Genomic DNA, 15445 nt, shown 5'->3' with positions numbered 1-15445 from the left:
CACGCGCACCATGAAAGGGTCATATTAGAACAGAGGTTACGTAGGAAGATGTGACAAGTAACCACTGTGGGAAGAGAATGGGCTACTCCCTCAGAAGTTGTGAGTACCATGTACAAGGGTGCCAAAATCTTCCTAATCATCCCATCCAAGTGACAAGACCCAAGTCTTCTACCATAAAGGGAGAATAGGACCTCTGCTTCAAACCCAGAAGTGAAATATAATCATCAATTGGCTGGGATGTGATAAACAATGAGAACCCATGGACATGCGCCGCAGACAGGTTGAAACGAGGCGAGGTAAAACCATCCTTAATCTTCCTCAAATTGCTGAATGCTGCATCCAACGAAGTAACCAAATGAGAAATGCATGGCCTAGGAGGGAACATAAACAAACCAAAATCACCTGACTTCATGACAAAAGTAGACAATGTATCATCCGAAGACGTACTACGCTATAATTGCAGTTTGTCAGCGATCCTCACAAGCAGTGAGGACATATCAACCGCATCAAAACTCCCATCAGAACTCAAAGAACCGTCTGACGACGGAGATGGTGTAGCCGATCGCCAAAGTCTAGGAAACTCATGAGATGCTGTAGTCTGTGACGTGGTTACAGGCAATGAGACAGGAGTCGCTGGACCCTGATGCCTAAGCATTGCAGCAACTCACAATACAAAATCATCAAAGTCCATGGGCTGTGACATAACTGCTTCCGATCCCGGAACCCATGAAACTGGTAAGCTAGGCGCAGCAGTCGAATGCAGTACACCATACGTTGCTCCTGTAACACCTGAATACCCCATCGAACAGGTAACTAAAGGTGCCCTCACCTGGGGAATCATTGGAGTACGATCGACGCAAGCAAGCGCTGAGCCATGCTGGTGAATAAACGATGCCCCAGAACAGGTTGTCGATTCACCCACCGGAGGTAAGGTGAACGTTGTCGCATTGTGAATCGCCTCATTGATTCCAAGAGGTTGAGTGAATGCCACATCATGTTGTTGAAATGCTTCCCTGTGAATCGAATCACTCCCACGCTGAGGCTGGGATAACGCTCTCAAACGATTCCCTTTGTCCGACTCGACAAATCGACGAGTGATCTGGAGTGAATCTACGAGTGATCTGGAATTATAACGACCGATGGTTGAGAAAGCACTACCATGCGTGGTGGTGACGAGACTACGGTAGCATTCCTTAAACTCCTCGAAGTCGATGGACGCAATAACTGCCTGAGATCCTCACTAAGATAAGAATCCAATGCCTCCTGTAAAAAGTGGTGGTTGAGAAAGCACTACCATGCGTGGTGGTGATGAGACTACGCTAGCGTTCCTTAAACTCCTTGAAGTCAATGGACGCAATAACTGCCTGAGATCCTCACTAGGATAAGAATCCGATGCCTCCTGTAAAGTCTTCATCTGCCGATCTACATGCAGAACGCTGTGCCACCAACTTAGGGTTGTCTTTTTTTGCTTTTTTAGGCGCTGAAGAACCATCTTCTGCCCTGCGTCTATCTCTATCTGATGTCCTCCTCTGATTCACCCACAGGTACAGATCAAATTCATTGTCATCTAATCCCATACACAAACTACATCTAGATGATCTCTCACACAAGCCAATACAGTCAAAACAAGAATTGTGCAGATCTGCTGAAGAAAGTTGCAGTTACATTCACTACAACACTTGTGTTTTTTAGAAGTATTCTTCTCTTTAGAAACACCCATTGTCAGTCAGTGAATCAAGCTATCAATTCTCTCGCAAAACAACATGTCCAGCCTGTGGTGCGACAAGAAAGAGAATGACAAGTAGAGGACGTCACGTGGTCGGCTGCGTGTGCAGGATGACTGACAGGCTTCTATTGCGGGGGCAGAGGTCGGGTGGTCAGAGGCCAAGAAGATTTGATTCGACTTAGCTGAGTTTCCACACTGGTTCGAAGAGAGGAAGAGAGATGCATAACGTGGGATTGGATAAGTTTAAAAATTAGCCTTCTGTTATGACTGTCAACAGCTGTGACAGTCAAATGTGGTTGTATATTTGGCGATTCGCAACCAGAGCTAGTTTTTGAACATACATTTGTCATCAGAAATCTGGTACCAGAAGAAAACTGGTCCCGTCTTTCTTGTATATCACAAGATTGTTCGAGCAAAGGGAGTGGGGACCAGCTTAGTACCGGAAGTAGCACCTCGCAATACTTACAGCCCCAGGCCCTATCCCACTGACTCCCAAAGTCAAGAGACTCAAGGGACACACCTCTGCACGAGTTGGAATACAAGGGTGTAATCAGTAAATAAATTCAAGCAATGTATACTCACCAACTTTGGGTTTGCTGTTTTCTATCTCTATCTGTATTTCTGTATCACCCTCCCCATCCTGGGTGTTGAGGCCATTGGCGATATTCTGTTTTTCAACAAGTTTCTCATTCTCGGTACTCCTGTCCTCATGACTGTCACGACCATGGTGACTGTGACCTCCTCCAACATGACTGTGACTGGCTCCTCCATGGGAGTGACCTAAGGCAAACACACTTAACTTGGAATAATCTACTCAATTTTACCCCAGATGTTCATATCAGGGCTGCAATGATTTGGTTTGGTTCATCAAAAATCAATTTTTTCTGACATCTTAGTTGTGATTTTCGATAACCATTCTGACTAATTCGATTCAATATTTGAATGCCTATTTAGATCATTTCCATAGTGAGAACATAACTCTGACTCCAAGTTGAGTAGTTTTGAGCACTCCAATGAGGCGAAATGTACTGGGTGATGCCAGGGTCAACATTGGTAGACATCGCCAAGTTGATGATGGATTGCCTGCTTAAAGGGATGATCAGGATAGCTAAATGAAATCTAATTTTTTTTTATACTTGTATGACAAATCGAATCGAAAATGATTGAATCGAGGTCCAATATGAAAAATCTAATCAAACTGAGATTTGGGTTAATTGTTGCAATCACACTGTTAATTAGTTTACATCACACTGTAACATGACCATGACTTACAGTAAAAGCTGACCAAACTGGTACTTATTGGAAATGAAGAAATAATTTCGGTTTAGACAGTGTCGGATTGTAGACCTAATACAGTTACCTGCAACTAAGGTAGAACCAGGTTCATCACTCATACACATTGTTTTAACTCAAGGTTCTCTCAATTACGGCATACATTGAAAATAAAAGACAAAGATGTCAGCTCATATTCACTCATGTTCACATCCCTCGTGAGCTAAAAGGAGTAAGGACATGCTCTAAAAAGTGTGGAGCTACTGGTGCCTCTGCTGTTGGTGTGTAGGAGGGTTTTGATGGTCTTATTGCTGGAGAAGGTGACATCTATGTTGGCTTTGTTTTTTACCACACCCAATGCCCGAGGATGTGTATACCAAATCCACCGTGATTGTGGTGACACATACATCGACGAAACCCTTAGATCCCTCAACACCAGACTGAAAGAACATCAGGCATCCATCAACAAACTTGACCTCAAATCTGCGGTCTCTGAACACACCAGCAAGAATCAGGACCATACCATCATATGGGAAGCCACCAAGGCCCATTCTGTCAAGAACAGCAACTGGCAGTAGAGTAAATTGCAAGAGGCCAAAGACATTAGAAGAAGCCAACCAGCTATCAACTGTGACCAAGGAACATATCCCCCTAGTGCTTGGGACATATTAATATAGGGATAATTTCATTATCATTGCTGCCCATTTCATCCCTTTACATACTACCAATAAGGCCCACTCCCACCTGTTACACGCCACCACTGTAACCACATCAGCTACACCTGGATTAACGCTCCTTGACTTTCCTTTGTCCATTATACCTGCCCCATTATACTCCGCCCCGCCAGTGTTTATCTTCCTATTGTTTATCTTACCAATCATGCCTGGGATAACAACCCCCTGGTTTCCACTCCTGTCCATCTAACAATTAACTACTGGCTTACGTTGTCCTACTGTTGTTGTTTCTACATTTACGAAAATAGCTGGCTGTACTCGATTGTTTCATTCACCTGATGAAGAAGTAAGAACATACTTCGAAACGTCTTCTTCACAATAACGAAGGTGTCATCCATAAAAACTCTTGGCTTCATTACATCCTGAGATTCGGAATTGACAGCTGCTGGATTGCAGCTTATGAATGATGATAAATGTATGGGACTGAGATATAACACTAGTGTTATCAATATGCTGAATTAGACAGCTGCCAGTTTTGAATACTTCCACTGGATTATGCAAAATATTCTGCCATTGTTCTCTGTCAATGATACTCAGTTTACACTAGAAAATCATGCATAAACATCTCAGCAAAATGACCATCACACGTGACCATTATCATATCACACTTCAGTTATGATAGTCTTCGAGCTGACATCACTGTGGAAATTAGCCCCGTCTTTGTTAAAAAATACCTATGCATATTTCTAATATTGTATTTTTTTAATGTCTTTGGTTACAAAATGGACCTGAGACCAAAACTGACAGGTTTCTTCACTTAAATAGGCCATAATGGTGGATACTTTAGACTTTGGAAAGTTCTCTTAGCATTCAGTTTTAAGTTAATATTTATGTATGCCACTCATGACCATATTAAAACTAAGAGAGCTTTGAAAATCTGGGCCCTCGCCCTTAGATACTTTGTTACCTTAGAAGAAAGATAGTCAAGATTGCATCTTGAGTTGTATTTTCTTACCATGTTGATGAAACAGAGCCAGACCAATGAGGTTCACCACGAGACCACAGGCCCCAACAATTAGCATCAACTTGGGGTCATCAATCTCCTCCACCTGGACCAGTCGCTTCAGGGATTCCACCAGGATAGAGAAGCACAGCGCGAGGAGAAACACAGAATTGACAAGGGCCCCCAAAACTTCAGCGCGGATCCAGCCAAAGGTATTCTTCTCACTCGGCCAACGTGCAATCTGAAAAGATTCGGCAAGGGACACTAAACATAAATCTGTTTGATGCACTAATCTCATCACTCAAGTCTTTGAATGGCATTCAGAGTGAGTGGGTGAATATGGTATTAAGCCGGTTTTAGCACTATTTCAGCAATATCACAATGGGGAAACCAGAAATGGGCCTCACATCATTTTACCCATCTGGGGAATCGAACCCGGATGTTTGGTGTGACAAGCGAATACTTAAACCACTACGCTACCCACCATCTGAAATGGCATTTAGAAGTGAAAAACATAAAGAAGAGAGTTTTTATGGATGTCAACTTCTTTATCATAAAGAACATAATGTTTCCATGTTGTTACTGTTATGGCATAGTTAAGGAATAAATATGACTCAGGCCAGCAAACTGAACGGAATGTGAAGGTGACCTACCCTAACACAGGAAAATCCCACAATTAATGCCACCACATCTGACAACATGTGAAAGGAATCTGCCACAAGGGCGATGGAGTTGGTGATGTAGCCTACGATGATCTCCACCAGGAAGAACCCTCCAGTGAGAGCCAGCATGGTCAGCAAGCGACATGTTTTACCTGAGTAGCGACCCATTTCTCTTCTCTGAAACTAACCATCGACAAGAATTACACTTCTCTAGTAGTCAGGTAATCCTGTATAACATTCTACATTTGTCAAATATGATTAGATCTCTTTTTTCCGTTTTGTTTAAGACAGGACCACTCTTTTCACAACATATGAACGCTGAAAAAAAATACACTATGAGGTAATGTGATACATAGCACAAGTATCAGTTACCAAATACAAGAAAGTCAGATGTCAATGCATTACTCAATACATTTTGTTTAACAATGAGAAAAAAACATTATTTGATATTATTATGTAAAGATATTATTATTTGATTAAATCATATGGTAGCTTCCCTAGGGGTTGATAGCAATATTGAGAGAAATACAATACGAGGTGTTTTCAGAGAAATGTGGTGCGACATTGTGCCTTTAGCCATTTTGATGGCAGAGGCCCATATAAGCTGTGTAAAATATGCATAGGAAAACTTCCAACTGGGCACTGAAAAATAATTGTTGCTTAAAACATATGCATGGGGAATAAATTTACAAAAATCACTTATTTGTTTCCATGACAACATTTAAGTGCTAGCTACTATTTTGCCTAGCTTGCATATCTCATTTTGATAAATAGCAATCAAACTCATTGTAAACACTTTCTAAAATGATCATGAATATCTAAGCCAAATAATGAATTAAACTGTTTTCAGGAGCAACAGTTGGTTCGATTGACCCAAAACACAAGTGACTAACAGCTCCAGACCTTAGCAAACCTTGCGTTGTTATGGTAACCTTTTATGTAGCACAGCTGTTCAATTTCCATTGCTCTCATGTAGGAGGGCAAGTACTTTCAGTATCAGTAGGCCTCCCTGATAAGTTTTTCAGATGAGTGAATATTCACTATGTATCATAACTACATCCAAATACATATAAATATGCTTCATCACATGCCTGATTTCACTAACAGTCCTAAATTATGGTGGAAAATTGTAAACAAACAATATTTGTTTTAAAGATAAATAAACAGACTGACTGGAAACTGCGAACTGTTTTGAGCATCCAGCTGCTGTGTGAGGCTGATGATAAGCTTCCTTTTATGCATATTTTAACCACATGCAACCAAAAATATTTGTTTTAAAGATAAGTAAACAGAATGACTGAAAACTGCGAACTGTTTTGAGCATTCAGCCTATGTGAGGCTGATGAAAAGCTTTATTTTATGCACATTTTAATTACCTGCAACTAAATAAACCAAAGGTACTTCCTTAGATTGAAAATTTAATAAAGAGACTTAACAAAAAATTATCTCCAACATATTTTAGACACTTTTCAAGAATATTTAGGCCAGATCAATTTTTATTTCTTGTTTTACCTATTTTTGTCCTCTGAAAACCTATAGGGAAAAGGGAAACATTTTTTTTTTTTTTTAAAAATCACCAGTCAAAGCAGAAACCCACATGTTTTTCAAAGGCATTGTTTTTTAAAGTTCACATTCAATGAGGTGCTTAAAGTACTGATTTCTGACACAAACACTGTTAGATAATTAAGTTTAAAGCCTCTGAAAAGAGATAAATGTGTTTTTTTCATGCAAAAAAACCCCTGTCATGCACAGTTGAAGTTTCACTCCCATGTATCGTCACACTTGGATTTTACATTTCCAGTTGGGAAAATGCATTTATTTTTTCGCTTATTTTTGAAAAATATGGCTGGCAGATCCGTAAAACATGAAATATATTTGGTCTGGCTTTATGTAAAATTAAAGCCTGATTGTAATTATTGACAAAATCTGTCTCAGTTTGAGTGATGAACATACTGAACATTAAACATGCCAATTTAGCTACCTGATTTCCTTTTCCCATTTGTTGAAAGGTATGCAACATAATTCTGGGTGTTTTCTTTCCTTTGTATGTAGGTTTGAGGTTACAAATATGCATTTTGCCAAGTTCATTGGTTTTTTTCAGTTCTTGCAGACAATGCCACACATGAAATGAGTGTGAATATTTCAGAACTAGAATACACCAGAACTGGGTTCGACATAGTGTACCTATGTGGGGAATCTTGTCTTTGATGTGATGAGCAAACAGTTTGACCACAAGGCTTACCCACCAACAGTCAACAGACACTCTAGTGATCCAAAGCAGAGCAACATCGATCAACTGATACAATGACGTGTCTGAAGAAGACCATTTCTAAGCTGGATCTTTACGGCGTCACCTCACACACTGTACCCACTTTGATTGAATATCAGGAATGATACATTCCTATATTCAGTTACTACAGAAATCTGAAATGATAACTATCATAATCTAAGTCCATGGATGTAACCCTTATCAATAATAACATCAACAAAACTTAATGAGACTGAAAAAACTAACTATTATTTACTAACACAAGTCAAGGCAATTGATATAAGACAAGAGAATAATAATCACCTGACAAGCTGATGGAATACACAATGCAAGACCATGATATCCTTCACATTGATGCTTATTGGAGGAATAAGAATTGCAAAACAAATATTATCAAGCTTGAACAGTGTTCTGCAAGTCAAACACCATATTGGGTATTATGCACCATTGGATTTGGTTGGGTCCAGGAGCTGGAGTTCCAGTCGGGTCGATTTAAGGAAATATAACCTACTTGCACAAAGTGTCACCTTCGGCAGTCACCTTGTTGAACCAAACAAAAACAGGCTGCACCTGCTGCTTGATGTAAAATCGTACAAAATGCTTCAGTTTTGGTAAAGATGGTTCAGATTTTGATAAAGACGGTTTAGAACAGTAGTATGACAAAAGAGATCTGTACTTATCTTACTTGGTAAACTTACACGAACAGTAAGTCCTTTAGTCAGTGTTCCTACAATAGTCAGAGTCACTGTTCCAATTTCTTCATCATTCTTTTTTCCATCTGAAGTCTTTGAACACAAAATTTTAACATGCACTGGGTATATACATAAGAGGTTACATTTAGTATTTACGGATTGCAGCAAGTTCTAAATACTCAAATTGAGTACTTCTAGTAATTGGTACATTTTATGCAAAGTATTCTGCAGACATCATCTGACCAACAAAGTCTCTTGATATCTGGGCTTCAGATATGCAGGGCTGTGTATTAGCAAATAAATTGTCTTGCAATATGTTGCAATTCAGTTACTAATGTTATGATATGTATTGCGATATACTGGTTTGAAAGCAAGTAACACAAACTATAAATGTCAATCCCATTTTCTACATCATAAATCAAAAAGATTATATCTTATGATTCTGAATACAGCAATCTCAAAATACATTTTACTGTATTGCAGTATGCTGTTTTGTCATTGAATAACAAATGAAAACATCTGTTGTGAATGAAATCATGTTCACATTTTACAGAAAAGCAAGGTCCCACTGCAGATGTTTACTGTTTTCTGGCATAATAAGCATGTGTATCAGGGGTTCAAAATTGTTTTAAAAGCCACTAGCCACAGGGCATGACCACTCAATCTCTCTTGATATCTTGCTCTGTAGATGTTCAAATGTACAAATAATTTCAAGACTCGCTTTGATATACATGAATGTCTTAGTGTACGAAATATGCAAAAATAGTAATAAAGACACTGCAAAATGAAAAACATTCAAGGAAAGTCTACAGAGAAAATCCAGTGAACTGATGGTCTTGAGATATCTTGCTGACAAGCTTAACAAGCAGCTTAACATCCTAAAATCTTTAAAGTGTCACCATGAATGCAGGTCACATTTTTAAAGGTATTCTTAAGACAGTCCAGTTTGTGCGTCTGTACCTACGTACACACATCATCGTCTGACTTGTTTAGGGCGAAGCGGGGGTATATTATTAGGCTCCCTAAGTCCGTACATACAGAGTAAGATGTACATGTGGGTGGACAGACGAAGCCTAATACCATATCTCCCCGCTTTACACTAAACTTGCAGCAGGGGATATAACATTGGCTAGGGTCATTATTAAGATTTTCCTTTTCAGGCTGTTCCAGCAGATAACCAAACGAAGGAAAACCATGTAGTTTTTTTTTGTTTGTTGTTCTATTTAGAAACTGTACATATTGCATTTGCAAATGTCACATTCCATGTAAAGGATACAACTTCCTACTTTAAAGGGATGACTACTATGCATCAGATGTAAGCTTCCATCAGTCATCAAGAAATATGCAGTTAGTCATGAATTTTCATATACAGAAGCAAGTTTCACGCTTTCTAGTTACTACGACCAATTCCCAATTATTTCAATTAATTGGGACACCACTAAATCCGACAATAATCCAAAGTACTGGCATTTCCATCTTCACTGACACCTCTGATTCAGATCAGAAACTTGTGGGATGACACATAATCGATTTCTTTGAAGACGTCAGCTAAAACAGATTTGGGTTTGGACACTTTTGAGATTCAAGCTTGCGAACTGATGTTTAAACCTTAAAGGATTTCCCTTCTTTCTCTTCTGTTCTAAAATGCTGATATATGCTAGGTTTTCTAATAAGGCAGGGACAGGTCCAGTTTCTACCCAGGTACCCCCCTATTACCCTACCTTACCCAGATACTTGTTATGTTAATTCCTGACATCAAATTTGTCAGAAATGCCAATATATTCTTCAGCTTAGAGGCTAAAATTTCCAGTTTTTCATTTTCTTAACTGTAAATTATTTCTAAATCTTCAAAGGCAGTGCAACCTTTTCATCTTTAAAGAACAAATACACTACATCATCATCAATAAGGCACATGGTCATAATGGGTCCACGCGTTGAGACCAACACCAGGCTCCAACCCTTCACCCACCTATCCCAGGAATCCAGGTTATGCATCCCAAGCCTATTTTCAACCTGATATTATGAATAAGCCCTCCCCAAAATATACTCAGGGCACTGTCAGGTTGATTCTGAATATTGACAGCCCTTGAAAATCAGGATTTCTTTCTCTAATCGTTCATTGGTCTCAAGGAATAAAGGATTGTGCGGTATTATTTATGTGAGTCAGTTTAGTTTTATGCCACACTCTGCAATATTCCAGCTATATGGTGACGGTCTGTAAACAATCGAGTCTGGACCAAACAATCTAGTGATCAACAGCATAAGCACTGATAGGCACAAATTGGGAACTGATGACATGTGTCAACCCAGTCTGCATGCCTAACCACCGATTCTGTTAGTCGCCAAGCATCTCAAGATTTTATAAGATAATCAGAATTATGATGATTAGAATCCCTTTTCAGTAGTTTGTCCTGATGTCTGATATAGAGAAGGTCAGGGTACGATTTAATTCTTATTCACATCCTGCAAAGAGTGCAACGTGGCTTAAAGGTTTGGCTAAAAAGTTTGGGTTGCAGCAGAAATAACGTCACAGGTTCTAAAAAGTAGCATGTGCACTTCTTTATCAATTTTCATAACATGTACTCATAAAACAGAACCAAATCCCACGATGATAATGCTGAATGATTCTGTTTGTTATGTAAATTATTCCTACTTTACTGATTTATGAGTATGCAAGTGTTACTGCTTGTAACAAGTGTGGTAACAACATGTAACAATGTATTTATCCTTGTTACTTACTTCTGAATTAAAACGCACAATGACAGCTATAAGATGTTGGAAGATTTATTGTTACCAGTCGGTCACTGAAGGTAACCTGCACAAGGCACTTTGACATGCATCAGTGCAGATTGTAAATCATGTAAATAGCAAAATCACACCCTGAAGGTAACAAAGAATAAGTATTTGTGTGTTTGATGATTTGTACCACTTGTAAAAAGTCATGATTGTTGGTAAGGTACTTAACCATTTGCACTGTTAACAATTAAAAAAGCATGAACACAGTGATTTATATGGATAATAACTGTCTCTCTTTATGACATTAACAAGCATCAAGGAAGACATTTGGGCTTGTAGTTCTTAGCAACACTCTGTTATCTATTTCAGTTTGGATCTGGTCACTCTCGGTCCAGGTACAGAGGAAATGTACTTCAAGACAAACACTATGCTTGCATACTGAAGAGTATCTAACCAAACTTCTTACTGATAAAGCAACATACTGCACTGGTGAAACTGAAAACAACTTTGTGCACTGTGCAAAAAAGATTCTATCTGACCTGAACACCTTCAAGACAGGGTACGTACAGATGTGCTATGTACAGACAGGTTCCTGAATACAGAATACCACTGTACTGTACATCTTATCACTGACCACACCTTCAAGACAGGGTACGTACAGATGTGTGCAGACCGGTTCCTGCATAGAGTATACTGTTGTACTGTACATCCTACCACTGACCACACGTTCAAGACAGTATGCATACAGATGTGTGCAGACCAGTTCCTGTATAGAGTATACCGTTGTACTGTACATCCAAACACTGACCACGCCTTCAAGACATGGTGCATACAGATGTGTGCAGATCGGTTCCTGCATAGAATAAACTGCTGTACTGTATACCCTATCACTATACACACCTACAAGACAGAGTGCATACAGGTGTGTACACACAGGTTCCTGCATAAAGTATACCGCTGTACAGTTTATCCCAACACTGTACACACCTTCAAGACAGGATGTGTACAGATGTGTACACACAGGTTCCTGCATAGAGTATACCGCTGTACAGTTTATCCCAACACTGTACACACCTTCAAGACAGGATGTGTACAGATGTGTACACACAGGTTCCTGCATAGAGTATACCGCTGTACAGTTTATCCCAACACTGTACACACCTTCAAGACAGGATGTGTACAGATGTGTACACACAGGTTCCTGCATACAGTATACCATCATACTGTATATTCCTACAAATGCAAACCCCTTCAAGACAGGATGTGTACAGAAAGGTGCCTGCATAGAGTATGCCACCGTACTGTATGCACCAACACTGTACACACCATCACCAGTATACCATGGTATACTAATTCATCTACATTTGCAACATTTGATATTTGGATCCAAGTCTGCAGTAAATGTCAAAGTGTAATTCTCACTTTCATCAATCATGTCATAATTAGAGATATCCTGGCCTAGCCGGCTCGTATTTCCTGATAACAGAATAATACAAATGACTGACAGACAGACAGGAGATCCCTTGAATTTCACAGTACTATATGTTTAAGTATATGTTACATATCTCTGAAATGAAGAGAATAATACCTTTGATTAAAACTAATTTTGATGAGAGTAGCTTCTCCTAAAGTTGAATTCCAAGAGTACATAGTTTCAAAACTAAGATTGGTCATCTGGTGGCTCATATGTACACAACATGCAGGAGCTGTGTTGACAATGACCCACACAACTCCACAAAGATATTGTAGTGCTAAGATTGTAACTGTCATACTTTAACACAGACTTACAGCAGTCTCCAGTCCACTACTGATTCTAAGAGAATGTCCAACAAATGTTCTCTGAAATGGTCAAACTCTCAAAGTGGACTCGTCTGTGATTAGGAAGGTATCATTAACAACATCAATCACAGATATTTATTCACATATTATTATTAATCCAATTCATTATTTAATACCATAAATGTATAATAAAACAAATATATTTGATTTTAATTATCCTCAATTGGAGTACTATGAACTCATGAGTTCTGACTACCTGATTCAATCACTGTGGTTGACTTTGATTACACACAGAGCAAACAAATGTTGATGATACAGTTTTAGGATCTTATATCAAGATTATTCAGTCAGTATACTACTAATCATTTTCAGCACAAATATTCCATATGATTACATTGATATTGTTGGATAGGTTTAGGATATCACGCGGGCCTGTAGCTCCAGTGTTAGGGAGTGTTGAATCACACAGACATCGTAAATACTTGATTGATGGCTAGTACAGTCCAGCACCGTTGTGTCAATCTCTGTTAACGTGAGATCTCAGCTGCCTCATTATTTCAAGCTCTTTTAACTCAATACGGATGTCTTGATATTTTGGATGTCTCGATATAATTTCATGGTTCCAACTTTACCCTTTTAATTAGATATCTACCAAAAAAATGGATATTCACCTACCTGTCATAGGTAAATGTCCCTCTGAACTGAGCTTGCTTCCACACATCTAAACACTACTGATAACGGATTATAATTTCAAATCAAAACATTCTCAGAATCTAATGACAGTTTTGTGTAATCATGTGGTTAGCATGTGATTGTTATGCTTGTTGTGACTGTGGGGCTATAAGATGATATCAAATGTATTTTAAGTAAGGAAGTTTATAGCCACAGTCATATGTGATGATATGCCCTTGTTGAATGTCTTGGAAAGATCTGATAACTCTATATTCTTTCTTGGTTCCATGAATATCGAGACAGCAGTGTTCGATTGTATTTAGATCATAGCTATGTTATTAGTGAGATGTATAATCATTCATGTGATCTGAAAGGTAAAAACCTACAATTACTTAAAAGAGTATTATGACTTGTTTTTACAGTTAGTGCTGCTGTATTGTGAAGGTTGGTCCAATGAAATTATCTTAGTCAAGTTAGTGCCTGAAAATCCACTATATGCGGATATACATACATGGGTCCCAATATATGCATATAAGTGATCATATATATTTATGAAGAAGATCTGTATCTCTGAATATGGACATTCTAAATTACTTTCAATTAGTGTTTCTGTGAGCACAAAAACCCGGAATATTCTAACATGACAAAATTCTCCTTACTTCAAATACGTTTTTTCTAATAGAAAGACGTATAACAATTGCAACAAAGTGATAAAGATATACATACAGGCTAGATACCTGTTCAGATTTGATAAAAAAAACCATAACCCGCTGGTTAGCTAACGCTGAACAGTCTAGTGATACGTTGCCTCACTCGACATTCGCTTCGCATATTTCTGCTGCCTAGTAACAGTAACAAACTCAATTTAACGGCGTATCTAATGATAAACAAGAAGTATGTACTCACTGCAGTTTCTCCTCAGAAAATGGCCGAACGTAGTTGAATATTTTGCACACAACTCGCTTTACAACACAATAGCATTACTGCAATTTCCACATTTTACGAGTTCACAATATTGCACTCGACACTTGTTAACTTCAACTTAGATCTGTGTGCAAAAACGGATATAAGACGATTTCCACTGGAGTGCGTCTAATCAGGACACCATGACTGAGGTATTTCAGATTCGCGATCTGAATTGTGTATTTTTTCGTTTTCGGACGTTCCCTAGACTCGAAAATCACCCAGCTGATCTTTCCGGACTCTTTCCGGCTGACACAGTTCTTCTTACAAAGGTCGACTGAGTGATATAACGACACTGGCCGAGCAACCGTCTGTCAGGATATTTCTGGTGTAAACGCCAGTGCGATGGCACGCATTAAAAGAAATACCAGTTTTAAAGACGATTATTGCGGCCGCGCATTTCAGCATACACACCCGTTTTGGCAAGGGGAGGTAATCATTTCCACTTATTTTTTCGAAAACATATATTCCAGAAATACTTCTGGGTCAGAGAAAGAGGTCGAGCCTGGAAGAATGAATATTTTCAGTTGGGAGGTCAGGTTTTGTGTATGCATCTACGCAGTGAAATTAAAACTTTATTGTATTCAGTCAGGGATAATCTACAACTCTCTATATTGTCTCCCTGATTGTAAGTGTTGATTATATGGCTACAATATATGCGCTGCTGTGTCCTTGGCACTGTTCAAAGAATACGAAAGAAGCCGTAACAGTACCTCTAATCCTTCATCCTGTTCACCACTTGTTGACTGGCTTTAGACAAAGTTCTCGCATACGAATGGTGCACGTGATTAACTCGTTTTTGAAATACATAGATTAAATTTTACCTGACCAACAGAATTAACTCAAAATACGTATAATATTTCATCGAAAACAAACTTTTGAAATGATGCTCGCCAACCCCATAAACACAATGAATGAATGGAAAAATAAAAAAAAATATGAAGGAATCATCATCGTCATCGTCATCGTCATCGTCATCGTCATCATCATCATCACT

The 15445-nt window shown here is 38.8% G+C and overlaps 1 protein-coding gene across 2 annotated transcripts in view; it reads right to left on the bottom strand.

The window, feature by feature from the left end:
* The window catches only part of LOC137261472 (proton-coupled zinc antiporter SLC30A1-like), a 32080-nt gene extending 17297 nt beyond the window's left edge, over positions 1–14783 (bottom strand). The window contains exons 1-4 of one of the 2 annotated variants that reach the window (XM_067799225.1): positions 14392–14783; positions 5329–5520; positions 4688–4916; positions 2309–2506 (exon numbers count right to left, since the gene is read on the bottom strand). In XM_067799225.1, coding sequence (XP_067655326.1) covers positions 2309–2506; positions 4688–4916; positions 5329–5505 — 604 coding nt within the window. In that variant the 5' untranslated portion in view covers positions 5506–5520; positions 14392–14783. Of the gene's footprint in view, positions 1–2308; positions 2507–4687; positions 4917–5328; positions 5527–14391 lie in introns of those variants that run through there. The other variant, XM_067799226.1, reaches the window with a different exon arrangement.
* Between the last annotated feature and the right edge of the window lie 662 nt (positions 14784–15445).

The sequence above is a fragment of the Haliotis asinina genome, chromosome 14 (genome assembly GCF_037392515.1).
Source record: "Haliotis asinina isolate JCU_RB_2024 chromosome 14, JCU_Hal_asi_v2, whole genome shotgun sequence".
Lineage (NCBI taxonomy): Eukaryota > Metazoa > Mollusca > Gastropoda > Lepetellida > Haliotidae > Haliotis > Haliotis asinina.
The sequence above is the reverse complement of the archived record's forward strand: the minus strand, read 5'-3'. Positions and strand labels throughout refer to the sequence as shown.